Source organism: Anastrepha obliqua, chromosome 2, assembly GCF_027943255.1.
Source record: "Anastrepha obliqua isolate idAnaObli1 chromosome 2, idAnaObli1_1.0, whole genome shotgun sequence".
Lineage (NCBI taxonomy): Eukaryota > Metazoa > Arthropoda > Insecta > Diptera > Tephritidae > Anastrepha > Anastrepha obliqua.
Genome location: NC_072893.1, coordinates 98,772,954 through 98,792,278, shown reverse-complemented (window position 1 = coordinate 98,792,278; position 19,325 = coordinate 98,772,954). Strand labels below are relative to the sequence as shown.

The window sequence follows — 19,325 nt, the reverse complement described above, 5'->3', positions numbered from 1 at the left end:
CGATAACACAGAAAACACAGGGTTGTATGTCGAAAAGTATCGTTATTATCTAAGACTATTTTATGATCTCAGATTTTGGGAGAGAAATTTTGTATGGGAAATCGCGCTTTTTAATTACGGATTTTGAGTTAAGCGCGAAAAAGTAGATCATCTACTTATATGTGAACGTATTATAAGAAGAAGTGAAACTACATTCTAAATTCCTGTATCAGAGAGAGAGAAATCTTATAAATCTTATATAAAATGTAATTTTTTCAAAAAACACGTCATATGTTTGAAAACGGTTGAGAGTGATATATTTGCCAATTTTTGAAAGTGTTGTTTGTTAATTAATACCAGAAATCTTAAGTATGATGTTCCGGCATTCTTTCTATAATTTTAAGTCACAGCGAATATAAAAAGGCGTTCACTACAATAACATAGAACTAAATATTTATCTTCAAATTTAAACTATATATACGTCTATTAATTTAGCGCCAGCCACTGCGTATAAAACTAAAATTAACAAGTAAATACTAGAATATAATAAAAAACATGGGTTTTATTTGCTTATACATCTTTTCAGACCCGTATTTTAGAAGATGCTTCCCTTTTATGCAATTCTTGGTCAGCTCGCCAGAACGTAAGTTTTTTGAAATCTACACATTTCAGTTTAGAAATTTAAAAAATGCCATGATATTAAAACTAGTTATTAATGAATATACAAATACAGGCCTGCACCTAAAACTGATAGAAGAAGGTGAAGGTACTAAATTTTTGGTTTGAATTTGTGTAGTTGGATTTCAGTAATCTTACGAAGCAATCTAATTAAAAATCTCGCACAATAAAAAAATGGATAAATAAAGTTTCAGACAAGAAACAAATTAATCGATTCGAAGTGCCTTTTGAAAAGGATTGTGAAATAATCACACACTTGCTTCATAACTAAATTCACTAACGAAACAAATTTAATAGGTAATTCAAATCCGCTTTTTTAAGATCAAATGTTGGCTTTGATGCCAGTATTCAAAAATGTACAAATATTAGCAACTGATCATTAAAATTCATTTGATGAAGAATGGTTTGTTTTTCAACCTTATTAATATGAACCACATTGCTATCATGTAAATTCCAAAAGTTGACTTAATTTTTTCTCAAATTTTCTGTATGATTGGGCTATGAAATAATTTGAACATCTTTAACGAGTACCACCACTGACATTCTCAAATGGACATTACAAAACATGAACTCACCTTGTGTAAAATACTTGTGCTTAAAGTGAGGTTTTATGAATGTCGTAAGTAAATTAAGATCCGATATGATTGATTTAAACCTCGCCAATATTTATAATCAAGATGTTCATTGGGGAATTGTGACAGTTTCAAAACTGAAATGGGAGCACAGTATAATAAAAACAATTGAACAATATATTAATATAGTAGGTCTAATTAGAATGGCATGTTTATGCAATTCTATTTTGGAAGAAAAACCATTAATCGGAAATTATAGCTCAGTTATATGTCATAATTCAAGAGTTGGAAATGGTTTCACGACAGACTTTCAAAATATTGTTACTGATTCTTAGGAAAAAATAAAACGTTGCAATTGTGTCCTCCATTACATTCGTCCTCCATGTTCATTAACTGAAGAAACAGTCACAGACTCAGTTCTACTACCCACTTGACTCGGCAATAAATTGACTGATGACAAAATCTCATAATTTATAAATTTAAATTTTTTTATCAAATTATAGAATCAAAGTGAGCTTAATTTTATATATATACTAGCAAATCGTACCTTGTTTGACACATGCTTATTATAAAATAAGCGTGAAAAATAAAAAAAAATTATTAAAATTAATGAATTATAATAAAAAATAATTTTGTGACGGTGGTCCATCGAGTGAACAGAATGCATAATTAAATGAGCTCCAATAAGTAGTCGTACATACCTGCATATGTATATTCAAGTTACTATTTATTAATTTTTTTATAAAACTTCATTGTTAATAATATTCGCAGATTTTCTATCAGGATCCTTTATTTGTTAAATGGGACAGAGCTACATATAATATATTGTAACTGGCTATGTGTAAAACATAGAGATATTACGTCCAAACCGAACAACAGCATGGACAGACGGTGTCCTTAATCGGGATTAACGACTTAATTCGGAATTATCTCAGGAATTAAGAGCATCTAATCAGGATCAACTACCAGACTTAATTCCCATAATTTAAGCTGATTAGATGCATTTTCGATGACAACACTGCTGAAAAACGACAGTTACCATCTGTTGTGAATGAAAAATAACCAAAGTTTTAAAAAGAAGAACAAGAACGACTGGATGCAATGCTAGTTTGCACTAACATATTCGAAACTACATTAATTGCTTTGATAGTAGTAGTTTGAGAAATTAAAACTTGAGATTTTTTTTAAATAAATAATTATTTTTTAGTATAAGGGCAGTTAATACCCGTATTTGTTGCCTGCGTCCATCTTTTACTGACAAAGCTATACAATAATTAAATCAGCTAATCTACAATTTTAATCAGATTAGCTGAACCGGTAATCCGAATACACGCCGCCGCCAGTCAATTCTAATAGGTGCTTGTCCTCGTGCCTTCTTTATTGTCAATGGAAAACATAATTTGAATGAGAACTGGAGCCGTTTAAATTGGAATAGAAGATCAATTTGCATTATTGCGATTATTTGAACCAAATATTTGCTCTAGCACCAAAGCCATTTAAAATTGCATACTCAATTAAATGCGTTCTAACTACCTTGATTAGCAGCCATTATGAATTAGCAGGTCCATTACAAAATATCGGCGAATATAAATTACGTAGTATTTATACGGCGGCCGCCATAGCCGAATGGGTTGAAACGCTAAAATGAAGACAACTTTTTTCTAATAGCGGTCGCCCCTTAGCAGATAATGGCAAACCTCCGAGTGTATCGTGGGAATCGGGGACTTTTTACCCCGGGCCCGGAGTTCTCAGAGGGGCTCGGACTCGAGAGTAATTCCGAAAAGTTTTATGAAAAAGGGCCCGCATTTGCAATTTTCCCCCGGGCTCCGGATGTGCTTGGGAGTTTGTGTCTCTATAAATATGAAGATGTGACTCTCTCTTACTTGATTATCTCGTAGGTAGTTCAAAATTATAACATAATTTGCCTGGACAATCAATAATTTGTGATTCCCTTGATTAAGACCGCAGAGAAAACTATTAAAATATAATAAAGAAAACGTTTTGTTTTATGAAGACCATTCTGTACAATTATGTACTTTAAAAATATCATCTTATCTTCAATTTGTTTTCCATTCTCAAACACATTTTCTCTCATTATCGCAAGTTGTTATAGGAAGAGTTGTTAGAAAAACTACAGATTTACATATACGAGTACATATGAAAATACAGTAGTGTACGGGCTTGAAAACTGATTGTTATAGAGAGTATTTATTCTGAAATTATGAAATGTATTAAGTATTAAATCACTTTATGATTCTATTCTATGTAGTATATTACTTTTGGAGTAATTGCAAAATATGTTGATCTTACACATTATGAAGGAAAAGAAATAGCAGTTTACAACCAATAATGCTTTAATTAAACATTTTTCCCTGCGGCCCTAATCAGGTAGGTAGATGAAATGGCTGAAGTAACAATCTGCCACTCCCCAAGTACCACTAAAGCGCCGTTTTGATACAATTAGACCTCCAACAGGAAGATATCTACAGCCAGCCAGATCTGTTGATATAATGGACAAGATTGATGGCATTTCTGTTGGCGCACTGTCCCAGGCTGTCAAAGAAAGGAACACCCAGTGCTCTTAATCGTCTAGCTATCAAACCCGTACATTTACAGAGAAAGTGCTCAACAGTCTCCTTCTCTGAAAGGTACCAAGGTTTCCGCAATGGGCGTTAAATGGTAACCCTGGCTTTTCCGCATGTGGGTTTGGAAAGTCAATGGCTTTGGTTGGTTGTTTTAAGTGGTCATTCGTCCAGAATCTAACTAGCGCTTCCGCATCATTTTGTTTCCACATCCTCGTTATCAAATTGTTTAACCGTTTAGCGGCATGGCTATATTCAGTCTGTGCGGTTGAGGAACCTTATTAGGTCGAGACTCTCGAACAGCGCTTTGCCCTGGGTTAACATTCTGTCCTTCCATAGAGCAGGACATTCATAAGAGAAATGGAAGATTGTTTCCTCAGGCATTTTGCATGCCTGCAGGATCGCAAAGACTTTTGCTTGAAAAACACTAGCAGTATTCGGCAGTTTAAAGGAGGTAGATAAATTAGCTGAGAAAACCCCTGCTCCGACTCCCGATTCCATCTTGGAGCCGTTAATGAAGACAGGGATGCAAGCTTTGGTGCAGATTTTCCCCTCGATCTAATCCTGCCTATTTGGAAGGTTGCCCTAGCACGACCCTCAAACTGCGGATAGAGAGATATGTTCGAATTTCGGAGAAATACGGTGTTAACTGCCCAAAAGTGCGACTATGTTCCCTGAGAGATTGTCTCCCTTGAGAGATTGCCAACCTTCTGTAACCTCATTGCATTTTGAGCTGCAATTGAAATAACGTAAAAGGTGATGGAAAGTATGTGCAAAGCGACATTGCGGGCAGCACTGCTCCGGTGATGCCAATATATGCAGTCCTTTGCACCCTCCCAAGTTTAGTGATATTATAGCCGTTTCGGCGTCGCAGTCGATGAGGATGGCCTTTTTATTAAATGAAGTTAAATCCACCAAACGCCCTACTGCATTTTCATGGGCCATGTATGCCATGTATGGTTCTACACGGACCTCTGTCACGCTTGGTGAGCTGTAATGAGAAGTCAAAAAAGCATGAATAGTATTCCTAACGAGGATACAATCTCTAGGCTTACCTTCCGACTGGACATAAAAACAAATCGTGGTGTCTGCTCTGGAGGTCCATGATCTTAGACTGGCGAACCCAGGGTTCTTGGACCAGGCAGATATCTATGTCTTGAGCCCTGAGGATGACACAGAGGTTATCGGTGGCTATACTATCGTGGCGAAGGTTAATCTGAGCTACCCTTAACATTACTTTGTGAAAGGATGCTCTCCTAAGACTGCTCTAAGACCTTCCCAAGCTCCGAGGATTTCATGGATCTCTTGGCCTCGTTGACCGCGTCCGTCGCAGACGACCATACTTCATGGAGCTGATTAGCTGCTTTCACTATTTCATCCAGATCGCCATCCGGAGCACTAGACGTGGAGAAGATCTGAAATTTGACCGTCCTGAGGCCAAAACGGAGTTTGTGCTTCTTTTCCTCGAGTACCATCAGGGAATCTTCAGAAATAAGCAGAAGTGCAGCTGTTTCTCTGAGGTTCCTCCAACTTGATCATAGACCAGGAACCTAGGGTCTTGAAGCTTGAGGCAATGAAGAATCCTCGGACCCTCCAGCTTCACCTTCGGTAGCCAAATGCCGCTTCTGAGTTTTCCAGGGATCTCAGAAGCTGGGATGAGCTTAAGCGAGAGCCCCTCCCTGGCATGTCTGACAGTAATGCACTTCTCCAGAAAACCCTTGGAGAACTCATCGACACACTCATCACCCTACAGCCAGTGCAGATATCTCCTGAGTCGAAAAGAGGTACCTGTCCTTGGTTTGCCATGAGATATTCGAATTGGCCAGTACCTCCCTAACACTAGGGGATTTTTCCTCTACGAGGGAAACTTGGAGGTGATCCCTGGCCACCTCGCCATAAGCAACCCTCGCAACCGCAGACGCCGCGCTTCTTGTAGGGCACTCAACGCCCTGAGTCTTGGTAGCAATCCTGTCACATATTATGATCGGTCACGCTTAGTCGCTGGTTGGTTCCGAGGATTTTTATGTAATTGGAGGTCGGTAGTTTTCTTCACGGCCATGGTTTTGTACTCCGAAACATATCTGACCTTGTGACCTGCATCGCGATCACCTGGTCTACCGGCCGATTCATTCTTAGCTATCTAAGCCAGAATAAATTTGGACTCAGGTAGCGAGCTTTGAGCAGCGACCCAGAGGATTTCTTATTCTTCTTCTGCTTCGCCGCGGCAGAACCGGCACACTGCGGTAAGGCACTTGCTACAACCGACCTTGCCTGGGCATCGGAGGGGACCGCTAACGACTGGTTCTTTAGGCACTACTTAGCTTAAAGTGCTGACAGGATTATACCGCCTTGACTCGGTCGACAGAGTCTTGTTTTGGTTGGGTTCCAAAAGAATATGCATGCAAGCAGATTGAGTCTCTGTTATATTACAATCACTTGCACCTGGGACCAAACCCTAATGCGGAATGACACACAAGCACGGCAAGCAAATGTAAAATCATCAGATCCCTGACTCATGAGCATATTCTGTTGTACTGTCAGGTAGTCGGGCGCTCTAATGACGACAGTGTTCCCATCGTGACCAAGCCGTTTCTGTTTCGCTCAGCCTATCATCGTTGAGTTAACTCATAACTAACAGGCTGACGTGTGGTCTTTAGCCTCATCTGAGGACAGGCATCCGTTACCGCGGGCAAATTCTAATACTGCAAACAGTCACCGACGTAAACGCAGCTGTCACGATCAAACTAATGAGAGAACCATGCAAATGAAAAATTACTTCCCACCCGTATCGTAGTATCGTAGATTTTATCGCAGGATTTTTGTAAATTCCTCTCAGGATTGCTCTCTCACCACACAGTGTTGCCAAACAGTACATTTCGAAATCATTTACAAAATAAGCTTGGAAAATTTATTTTTGTTAAATTAACTTAAAAACAATGTAGAATAATGTTAATTATAGATAAATTAACTATTTGCATTTGTTGGTTTTTGGCTTTGGTTTATTAATTTTTATTAATAATATTTTGGGCAGCCGCCGTAGCCGAATGGGTTGGTGTGTGACTACCATTCAGAATTCACAGAGAGAACGTAGGCTCAAATCTCGGTGAAACATCAAAATTAAAAAAAAAAGAAAAACATTTTTCTTATAGCGGTCGCCCCTCGGCAGGCAATGACAAACCTCCGAGTGTATTTCTGTGTATAAAAATATCTGCCGTTCGGAGTCGGCTTAAAACTGTAGGTTCCTCCATTTGTGGAACAACATCAGGACGCACACCACAAATAGAAGGAGGAGCTCCGCCAAACACCTAAAAAGGGTGTACGCGCCAATTATATTATATATATATTATTAAACAATGAAATATTGCAACTGATAACGTGGATGTGTGAAAAAGTGTGGAAGCAAAAATATCAATGGCAACATTATGTAGATACAACCAAACACATACGCACACAAACCGATGTATTGTGTAAATGTGTAACTAAAAGAACGCAGTTGGCCTCTATGGGATAAGTTTTGCTCAATTTTGTGTTCTCTACGGGCTGCGGTAAGGAACTACAATACGTCGGTCAGTGTGAGCACTTTAACCCCCTAACCAGCAGGAGCCCTAATCAAGTGAACCAAAAATTATTACTAGTCCACGTAAAGTAGGTTTTAATTTTCAGCTCCAAACGAGAGAAGATGATATTTTACCTATCACTTAGAACATAATTAAATTATTAGCAAACATATATTTATTTATTTTTTTGACACAATATGAATATTTGGCCTAAAACCAATGAGATTGTTTTTAAGAGTGCGATGTCACAAAAGCGGTTGAATAGCGCATCAGAGAGAGAGTCAACACCTACGGCGGAAAGAATTGTAGCACATTTTGTGGAAAATAAAATCAATTATAGCTTTCTTGCTTTTTTCTCATGCGACTAAATATTTGCTTTCTTGGACGATTTTATACAAAAATAAATTGTCTTTTTGGATTAGGAATTTTATTACTTGATCATGATGAATAGGAAGGGAATTTTTTCCAATGATGATAATGATTGGCTGATGTGGCTTTTTTATGCAAGCGCAAAACAATTCAATATTCACAAAATGAACCAAATACTATCAAACGAACAGTCTGTTCGTTACGTGTAAATTTAGGTAAAATACTTCAGGTAGTTTTTTGTTTGTATGTTATTCTCGCTGCCCTTGCTTTTCTTTTGTTCATAGGGCTATTTGAACAAACTGTTGTTGATATGACCAACTTATATGATGAACGTAAAATCGAAAATTGTAAATAATTTGATTTGTTGAATGTTCCACTGAGTTGTGAAAAGTTGAAAAAAAATCTTGTAATTCACTTAGATCGAAGAGTCACTGGCGGAATCACATTGAAAAGAAAGTGACTAATATCAAGCTTAAAATGAAAAAACTTTTATTGGATGCTTAATTCGAAATTAACATTACCTCTAGAGAACAAAGCGCTACTATATAAAGCGCTACGCATAAAGCCATGCTAAAACCAATGTGGTCAAAACTTCAGGAAGTGCAAGGAGTGCAGGAGTTCCATGGTATATAAAGAACGCTAAAATTCCCAGAGACAATTGTGTACTTTAATTATCACATCTCGCACGAAGACGAAGGCAATGGTATCTCGGCCATTTCCGCTTTCACCGCCATGAGAGATAAAGAAAGCTTGAAGGGAGACTGGACACTAGTCCTTTCTGGCACCCTCCATTCAATTTCATAACATAAAAACAAATTCGCATACAATTCCGGCTCCCAGCTACGAAAAATCGGACACTGGAAACTCGTCCTTTTTGACTTCCTCCTCCACATCTATCAAACCCATGAGGAATAACCGAAGCTTTAAGGGAAATTGGAAACTAGGACTTACGAAGAATCGGAGACTGCACATCCGCCCTTCCTGGCTCCCTCCATATGTTCACTTCCATCACATTCATATCCGATTTAGTCATATATGTACATATATATTTCAACTGAACAAATAATTATTATGTACTCTAGCACATACGATTTCTTAACTTATTCTTAGTTTCTTATGCAAGAAATTTTCAATAAATAAAGATAAAGAAAATAAAAATTGATAGTTATTTCTGTCTTGAACGCATTTGCTGTGTTCATTGAGTTGCAGATTTTATTTATTTGCTATATAAGAGTTTTACTCTTTTTTAATACATCTACAGAATGGAAGTTACAAAATTTAAAAACTTAATTCTAGTACAATAGAATGTAAACTTAAAATTAAAACTAACAGTCAGATTTATAAAGACAGTAAGTCTCACTTTCCGACAAAAAGTCGTGGTCATATCTTTTAAGCTCATAAAAAAAACACGTAACATTGTTGAACGCAATATCAATTTGTGAACGAAACAGAATCATACTTTGAAACCAGCTGGCAGAATGCATGTCAGTCTATAATCTCTGGCATTAGTGGCAATATCCTTTTTGGCAATTGGAATAATGGCGACTTTATTCCTCTCTGTTTGAAAATAAAAAAATAGGGGAATATGCGGCAGCATAGTTTAAAACCTCCTCAGTAACTTCATCAAACTAAATTTTTTTCTTTGTAAGCAGAATGATCAAAAATTTTGTAGTCCATAATCGACGCTAGTAAAATAATCATTATGTGTATTTGGAGCACTCAGCCTCAAGTTTTCCATGCACATTTAGCCTTTTCAAGTTATGCCATTTGCATCTATATATCTCAACGAATGAACAGTCATCCAAGTCAAAAATTGACAAATCAGCATACAGATCATTAACGTTTCCATACGTTATTTAATTTGCGCAGACACTTTTTTGGGTGTTTGGCCGAACACCTCTTCCAATTTGTGGTGTTCATGCTGATATTTTCCACCGATGGAGGCACCTAGTTTTTACGCCGCCTCCGAGCGGTAAATAGTTTTTCATGAGGAGCTTTTTAAGAGCAAAAATACACTTGAAGGTTTGCCATTGTTTGCCGAGGAGTGACCGGTCATGGTCCGATATGAAAAACATGTGTTCAATACTACATAGATTTAATACCGTGGTCTAACAAGCTAGGACTAACATTGTTGGCATATCTAGATGGTACAACACTGTTAGTTTTAGCAAGTCCTGCAGTAGTTACTGAGTCTGTGACTCACTTAAAAGAAGGTTTACAATACAGTCACCACACATAATATTATATAACGCTTATAATCAATTAAAAATATAGATGAGTCAACGAAAACGAATTTTACATGAAACACTTGGAAGGATTACGCACGCAAGACATTAATATTACGCAGACACTGTCTGAAATTTCCGCTATGATAAATTCCATTTCTGATTGATTTGAAACTGCTAGAAGCCTCATTTTTAGAGTAGACTTGCAATAAATTGCAACGTATTCCTCTTTTTTGATTGTTTGATCGTACGTGTCCTATTAAAGTTAGACAGATGACGTCAACACCTGATTTTCCAAAAATATTCCTAACATACGAAGTGTGTTCAAAAAATAAGGTGAATGTTTAATTTTTCACGAGTTACGTGCATTCGACTTTCGATTATTATTTTTTTATGTTGGTACACTTCTCTCGAAGATATGTTCACGGTTTTGGAATATACAGGGTTTGATTGAAAAGTAATGAGCCTTATTTTTTTTAAGCAGTTTTATTAAACCTTTTGGCTTATACAACTAATATTCTTCAATACACCGCTGGTAGCGGTCCTTCCACTGCAGGAAACATTTTTTAAACTCATCCGCCGGAATCGCGTTCAATTCGGCTGTCACAGTTTTTTGGATCGCCTCGATGGAGTCGAAACGCCTCCCCTTCAGCTTTCTTTTCAGGCGCGGGAACAAGAAGAAGTCCGGAGGGGACAGGTCTGGGCTGTAGGGAGGGTTGGGAAGCACCGGAACCCCCATCTTGGCCAATGCAGAGGTGCAGAGGAAGGCGGTGTGCGCCGGCGCATTGTCGTGATGAAGGGTCCAATTGCTGACGAGGTCGGGCCGAACCCGGGCGATGCAGTTTTTCAGCCGAAGGAGTAATTCTTTGTAAAATGCCGCGTTTCCAGTGCTTTCTGGAGGTACAACTCCTTGTGGACGATGCCTTGAGAGTCCAGGGCTTCCAGAGCGCTGTTCGTCTTCGACGTCCTCCCGGCCTTCCTTGAACGACTTGGTCCCCGACAGAGATTGGTCCACGTAAGCCTCCTTGAGTAGCCCAATGGTTTCGGTACTCGTTTTGTTAAGCTTTACGCAAAATTTGATCGAGTAACGTTGCTCCAACGATCGCTGCATTTTCGCAACTGCAAAATCCTAACACACTTTTAAAACAGCTTACACGCGCGGAGCGATGTTACTGCACCGCTGTTGCCAGCGAACTGGGACCGGTTTCTAGTGGAAGGGGATGGTCCAACGATCATTTTCCCCCACCAGCCGATTAGGTTGATCACTTGGCAGACGCTCCGCGCGGGAAGGCTCATTACTTTTCAATCAAACCCTGTAGCATGTTTAGTTTGTTTGTGAGAGGCATAAATAAGACAAGTGTTTTGCGTGTTCATGCTGTAAAATAATTTTAATTTCTTTTTTCTTGATTCAAATATTTTTAGTCAGAAGTAATGACTACGATTCGATTTTGTTTTTCACGCAAGAATAAAACTCAGCTTCTGATTTTAATTTTTTTCGCTCAGAAATACTAACTGCCACCTGATTTTAATTTTTTCTTCCACAACGGAACACAGCTTATATTATTGGATATCTGGCTCTGGTAATGAGAAATTTTTAAATACGTGCTCCTAATTATTTATTTAATTTGCATAAGTTGTTTATAAAAGTGTATTTTGTTCTACAATAGATATCATATAAATAAAAGTTTCAAACTTGGTACATCATTTATAAAAGTTCCAAAAATTTGAAACAAAATTCCAAACTTTCTAAACAAAACTAAAAAAAAAAATTGGGTACGCAGTGTTATTAAATTAAATTTAAATATTGTAAAGTGCAAGTTTGAAGTGGTTCAAAATTTTCATTTAGACATTTATTAGGACGTCTAGTATTTCCTTGCACTAAGAAGTCCAATCATCTTTAAACTTCTGGATGTAATTTGGGGAAATCGCATTTTATTCTGAGCTTTCCTCAATGTTTCAGCAGAAGCCTTTCTGGGATGCAAAATCTTCTGCACTTTTTCCTGCTGCTCGTTTTTATTTGTTTTGCTGACGATTTTCAGTTGGTTCTTTGGTCAAAGACCTTTCGAACAGGTTAGGGGAATGTGAACGGTTGACTAATTCAGAACTTCATATTGAGGTGGACAGTTATCGGGGAGCTCCATTAAAATACAGTTGGACGCCCCTGATTGCAAACCACCCAATGGGCATGGAAATCGATTAAGGGGGAGGTAAATTTAGTTCCGCTGTGTTCTGTAAGAGATAGAATTACCTCTTATAGAATGCGATCCCTCTTTGCGCACTTTGATGTGAGAAAGGTTAGGTACCTGGTGACCCCGGCTGTTGTGGTACCCATAGCTCACACCCTGATAATTGCCAACTTCATTTTGCAATATTTTCTCAGTACTTGTCAAAATCAAGTTCTCTATACTACTCAGTAAACGAAAAATGTCGATACTCCGTCCCGACACTCTTACCGTTCTATCACTATACGTGAAAGTGCTAGATTGGTTATTTCGAGTTTTGGGAAAAAGCGAAATTCTAGTAAAAACGAATCACTATGCATCGTGAAATCCGAAAATAAGTGTGAAGAGAAAGTGGAACGACTTCCGGTTATTGTTACTCAAAAAATTGGTGAACAATCAATTGGAGCCCCGAAGTCGTCTGCTGCAACTCTAAATCTTTTCTGATTGTCCTAAACCTTGGTGTATTTTATTTTTAGTCTATTCACATATTTTTAGAGGGTGAAGCACTTTAATTTTTCTCTATACAACTAACATTATTTTATAAATATGCCGATCACAGATATCAAAATTATGAATTCATGTTTCTTTCAATATTTTATTGCCGCCATTTAATATAATATTAAAATGCATGCAAACCCAACAAAAACGCGCTGTAAAAGATGTAGCTGAAGTGGGTTTGGGTTATGCTATTTATAGTGTATTTAAAGTGTTTTTGAATAAGAGGGGTTATTTTGATTCATTATAAAAAGGAAGGTATGCCGTTAATAGTGGAAAATAATATGAGGCAACTGACCACCACGAGCACGCTTACAGGACAATATCCTTTTCATGAAATTTTCCATAACCGAATTGCAAAGTGGCTGACCTATGTCCTCGATAGCCTCACGAATTCCATCTTTGAGGTATTGAATCGACCCTGGGCTGTTGGCGTAGACCTTCTCTTTCACGTGGTTGCAAAGAAAAAAGTCCCAAGGCCATAAAAAATCGTTAATAATCTCTCGATAGCGCAATCTATTTACCAATAACACCTGTTATTGGAAAACCCTTTAGTTTGGCTGGTGTTTGCTCTTAAACACACTAGCAGCAGCAAACCCAGAAGTAATCTGCGATAGAAAGCTTATAGTAGTCTGTGTGATTTTATTTTGTTATGTTAATAAAGTATGGAATGCACGTGTTAGATAGCAAGTGGGTTGACAAAATGTGTGTAGTTGCCAGATTTTTAAAAACTCCGCCCAACCCAATTGATTTATAGTATTGTATGAATAAAAAAATCGTACTTCAAAATTTTTCTTTTTTTTCTTATACCTACAATTGAAAAAATGTAACGAAAATTTAGTTGGCTCGATACAATAAAAAATTAAAAAAAAAAAAAAAATATTCAAAATTTCAGCTTCATAGCGCCAGTTAGGTATTTGTACCGGTCTTTGGCAAGATTCTTCGTAAGTATATCCGCTTCATTATCTTCTGACGGGACATATTCAATATTTAATACAGTTCCATGATATTTGTCACGAAGGTAATGATAGCGAATGTCGGTGTGCTTGCTGCCCCGATGCACAATTGAATGCGTACTCTGGTTGTCACATATGATTGTTATTGGCTTCTTAGTGTATTCATTAAAACCCATCTCCTGCAGCAGAATACTATGTAATATCACTTCTTTTGCCCCGGAACACATTGCGATGCACTCCGCCTTCATAGTACTAAGTGAGACCGCCTTTTGTTTTTTGGACTCCCACGCAATCAGGTTTTCGCCTAGGAACAAAACGAATCCACTGTACGATTTTATATCCGTACTATCAGAAGCCGAATCAGCATCTGTAAAGCAAATAAGACTTTGGCTGTTAGGTAGAAAAGTTAACCTACCCTGAGGCCTAGATACCTTAGATACCTGACTAAGCACTCTTTTTGCTGCCAACATATGCTCTCTATGTGGATGTCCATGGAATTGAGCTAGTTTGGATACCGTGTAAGCGAAATGGTAGCCAAGTATGTCAAACCACCAACAAGCGATTGATAGTTTTTAGTTTCATACCCAAAAAAAAAGAAACTACACTGCACTGCCAGCGACAAAATGATACCTATAGTTGAGTGGCTTACCACCGTGGTGCACCGGGGCAAATGTGTCTGTGTAATCAATACCGGCCACTTGTGTGCAGCCCTGCGCTACCAAGCGTTATGTTTCGTAGTAAATACCCACTTTGATCCAATGACGTTCTTGTTTTCTGGGCAGGTTACTAGGTTCCACGTGTTGTTTTTCATAAGTGCGTTATATTCAGTCTGCATTGCATTTTTCCATTCGCGATTTTGTGACGATTCTTCTTTAACCGAATTTGGTTTCTCAATTATATAATTGGCGCGTATACCCTTTTTGGGTATTTGGCCGAGCCTCTTCTCCTATTTGTGGTGTGCGTCTTGATGTTGTTCCAAAAAAAAAAAACTCTCAATTATTGCGTGTACATAACGGTTTTTATGTCCCATGACTCTTTTTGATTCACCGAATCATTCCGAAATTGACCAATTGTGTTTTTTTCGCGCCACAGCTCGATTTGCAATTGTTTCTATGTCATCATAGTCATTGTCATGATCATTATCGTCACTACTCGCAAAATTCTCTTCGAGTTCCTTCCTTTGCTTCTTCTTCACTTTTATTTTCTTCTTTCATCCCGAAATCTATTTCATACTGTACAGATATTTTTTATGAGTAGCTTTTTCAAGGAAGAAATACACTCTGATTTTTGCCATTGCTTGTCGAGAGGCGACTGCTATTAGAAAAAAAATTTCTTCATTTTGGTGTTTCTCGGAGATTCGAACCTACGTTCTTTGAATTCTGAATGGTAGTCGCGCATCAACCCATTCGGCTACGGCGAATAACATATAACACCATTCTACAAAATAATTTTCATTCTTTGTCCTAAAGTTTATTTTATGATTTTCTGCTTTATTATGAACAAAAACGAAGAGAAAATACCTTTTTTCGGTATAAAGTTTGCTTTCCTAATAGTTACAGTAACAATACTCAAAACAGAAGATTTTAATGATTTAGTTAGAGATTTGAATTTACCAAAAAGTAAAGCAGAGCTTTTAGGCTCTCGCTTAAAGTAGTGGAATTTGCTTGATGATGTTAATATTACGGATCAGCGGACTAGACATGAAATATTCTCAACATATTTCGTACAGCAGCTGGACTTTGTTTTTTTAATGACATAAAAGGTATGTTTGAAGAAATTGGAATACCTTGTGTTCCTAACGAATGGCGTTTATTCATTGACAGCTCAACAAAAAGTTTAAAAGCTGTTTTATTACACAACGGAAATAAATTTCCATCTCTTCTAATTGCTCATTCAGTACACCTCAAAGAAAATTATGAAAGTGTCAAAATTTTGATTGAATCTGTAAAATATCGCGAGTATAACTGGCAGCTGATTGGCGATTTTAAAATGGTGGGATTTCTAATGGGACTTCAAAGCGGATATACAAAGTATCCGTGTTATTTGTGCTTATGGGAAAGTAGAGCGGATTAAGTTAGGGTTGATGAAACAATTTGTTAAAAAACTGGATCAAACCTCAGAAGCTTTTGAGTACTTGCGAAAATTTTTTCCGAAGTTTGTTGGTCCGCAAATCAGACAAATTTTCGCCGATGAAAGATTTGCAACATTCCTGAATCATACTCTGGATTTTTAGGAAATAACAAAGTTAAAAACTACGAAAAGCTAGTTGAAAATATGCTGAAAAATTTTAAGGCGATGAGTTGCAGGATGTCATTGAAAGTACATACCTATGTTGCACGCTCATTTAGATCAATTCAAAAACAGCATGGGAGTGTATTCAGAAGAGCAAGTAGAACGTTTTTATCAGGACATTATGAGCTTTGAACAACGTTATCAAGACCAATATAATGAAAACATGATGGGAGACTATATTTGGGGTTTATTGAGGGATAGTACCTGCGAATAAAAGAAAAAGTAAAAGTTTACACTTTTAAATTATTTTCTACTTTTTTGTAAGTTATTTTAATAGTAAAAATTAATAAAAATGATAAAAATGTTTATTTGAATAGTTTCATTCTTAAATAAAAATTAGAATCATAGATTTTGAAAAATATCGTTCAAGCTGTTTCTTAAATCGGAAATCAACCTTTTTCATGCCGAATATTTTTTTTGTCTAATAACGATCTAAGAATTGAAATTTAATGCTTTTAAGTCAAAGTCAAATTTTGTGTTGACCCGTATATTGAGTACACTTGTTGAAATGTAATGACTTATTAATAAAATTGTATTCAAGTGCTTTAGGATGTATAATATTTTTGGTTTTTCCGTTTTTAGCAAAAATGAATAAATAGGTTGGCTGTCCGGGACGTGAACATATTAAATACAACAGGTTATGTGAAAAACATGGATTTTCCAAATTCAATCCGCACACTTGAAGTGTGCGTTAACAAAATTTTAAAAATTTGGAAACCCCAGATATTAGTGTGCAGGTCGAAACTAAATATTGTTGGATTATATTCTTACAGTACTTAGTTTTTGTTTGTTGAGCTCCCTTTACCAATATTCGATCTCTTTTTGGGTATAATCAAGACATTGATATTGAATGGTTTCGAAATCATGCAATATTTGAAAACTGGTTTGTGTGGTAGGTGTCGTGCTTTCTTTAATACCACCCACTTTTCATAATTATTATGCCATTGATATATTACGCATCTGTGCCAAATCCCTTTACTCTGTCATAAATGGTTTCGAAGCTACGCCATATCAAAAACTGGTCTGTATGGGAGGTGTCACGCCCTATTTACCAATATCGTATACTTTTCGGTGTTATTAAGGCATTGATAACCATGAACAGTGTAGAAACTACACAACAATAAGGAATTGGTTTATATGGGGACTGTCACCCCCCTTTACCAAGGCTGCCCAAATAAAATTTTTTCCAAAAATAATTTATTCACTTGAAAGGCCTTACTTTACTCTACTTTTCTACATAATTCCCATTACTATTGAGGCATTTATTCTGGGACCAGCTTTTGTATGCCATTGTCAAAGAAGATTGCCGCCTGATTAGACAACGACTGCTTCACAGTCGTTTTAACTTTGTCATCATCAAAATGGCGCTGCCCCGATAATTTAAACATTCGGACACAATTTCGTAAAGAACACTTATTGAGACAGCAGGAAACTTTTCAGCTAAGGACGAAATCGTGAATCGTCTATTCTCTTTCACTTCACAGTCAGTCCACTTTTTGAATCAGTTCATCGGTAATGACTGAAGGTCTTCCACTTCGTTCCTCATCATGAATGTTTGTGCGGCCATCTTTAAAGGCCTTAACTCATTTCTGCATTATTCCATCACTCAAATTGTTTTTACCATACACTTCACTGATTTGGTGATGAATGTCAACTGATTTGAAGCCTTAAGCACAGAGAAACCGTATTACAGCACGCACTTCACAGTCGGCGGGATTCTCAATAGGTGGGGGCATTTTAAAATCACACAAACAGATGTAGACTCGATCGGATGGTTCCGTAATGGTGTCTGTGGCCAATAAGATGACGAGGTTTCATTACAATCCGATAATTCGTTTGACAGCTTTTAAAATACGTACAAACGAACAAATATTCATTTTTATATAGTACGAGGTGTGTTTAAAAAATAAGGACATTTTTCATATTTCGCGGGCCACGTACATTCGACTTTTGATTATTACCTTTTTTTATGTTGGTGCACTTGTCTAGAAGATATGTTCACGGTTTTAGCAATAAAACATGTTTAGTTTGTTTGTGAGAGGCATAAATAAGACAAGTGCTTTGCGTGTTCGGCGATTTTCGGCTATCGAAAAAAATAGATAAAAGAAGTTGCATCAAAGTTTGTGTAGAAAATTGAATTAAGTGCTCAAAAACACTTGAAATGTTGATAGTGGTATACGGTGAGAGTACTTTGAGTAAAAAACATGTTTACAAGTGGTACAAGTTTTTCACAGAAGGTCGAGAAGATGTGAATGATGACGCTCGCTCTGGACGCCCCAGTACATCAACAACCTTCATTGGTTGAGAAATGTTGAGAAAGTGAAGAAAATTGTTATGGAGAATTGTCGAATCACAATTATTTAGAGAAGTTGCTGAAGGTGTCAGCATATCGGTTAGCTCATGCCATGCAATCTTTTCGGAAATTTTGGGTATGAAACGTGTGGCAGTGAAGTTCGTTCCAAAATTGCTGAATTTTTACCAAAAAAAAAACGTCGCATGCGTGGCACACGAATCAAGCTCAATCGTCCCAATGGTAGAGTCCAGGAGAGCCAAGACCAAAAAAAGGACGCCAAGTTCGATAAAATGTCAAGGTTTTGTCACTGTTTTCTTCGATTACCACGGCGTAGTGCATCAGTAAATAAGTAGTATTACCTTGAAGTTGTGCGCCATTTACGTGAAGCAATGCAAAAAAAATACCCCGGAATTGTTGAAGAAAAATGCATGGCATCATGATGATAACACACCTGCTCACACATCTTTGCTTGTGAGAGATTATTTGGCCAAAAACAACACCGTTATCATGCCTCAGCGACCATATTCACCAGATTTAGCCCCCCTGCGACTTTTTCTTGTTCCCAAGCTCTCCCTGGGAGAGCTTAAGGACATACAAAAAAAAGCGTATCAGAACTGCTTCGAGGATTGGAAAAACGCTGGCACAAGCACAATATGTGAAGGGGGCTACTCTGAAGGTGATGAAATCGAAATTGATAAATAAATAAATATTTTTGAGAAATATGAAAATTCACCTTATTTTTTTAACACACCTCGTATATCAGAAGATTTAAACGTTCTCTTACAGCTCTAGTTAATTGCATCAATGCACTTGAATATTACCTTTTAGCCTATTAGCCTATGTTTTATTTTAATTAAAACAAAAGCACAACAAATCTTTCACGGAACAAAATTACTTGTATTCCCAAAGTCCCTAGGAATTAACGTTTTAGTCACAAGGAACGTGTTTATGTATAACGCGACAAAAATGTTTTTGAAAACTATTGAAATCAAATATATTTTAATTCAAAAACTAACTTGATTGACTCACTGTTAAAAAGAACAAACTATAATGAACTTTGTAAAGCAAGATCAAGTTCAAATAGCCATAGCTTCTAAAATTGTAA

The 19,325-nt window shown here is 37.1% G+C and overlaps 1 protein-coding gene across 3 annotated transcripts in view; it reads left to right on the top strand.

Moving 5' to 3' along the window:
• The window catches only part of LOC129238559 (inhibitory POU protein), a 168,117-nt gene that overhangs the window by 21,194 nt on the left and 127,598 nt on the right, over positions 1 to 19,325 (top strand). For all 3 annotated transcript variants that reach the window (XM_054873618.1, XM_054873617.1, XM_054873619.1), the window contains exon 2: positions 566 to 622. In XM_054873618.1, the coding sequence (XP_054729593.1) occupies positions 566 to 622 (57 nt within the window). The remainder of the gene's footprint in view (positions 1 to 565; positions 623 to 19,325) is intronic.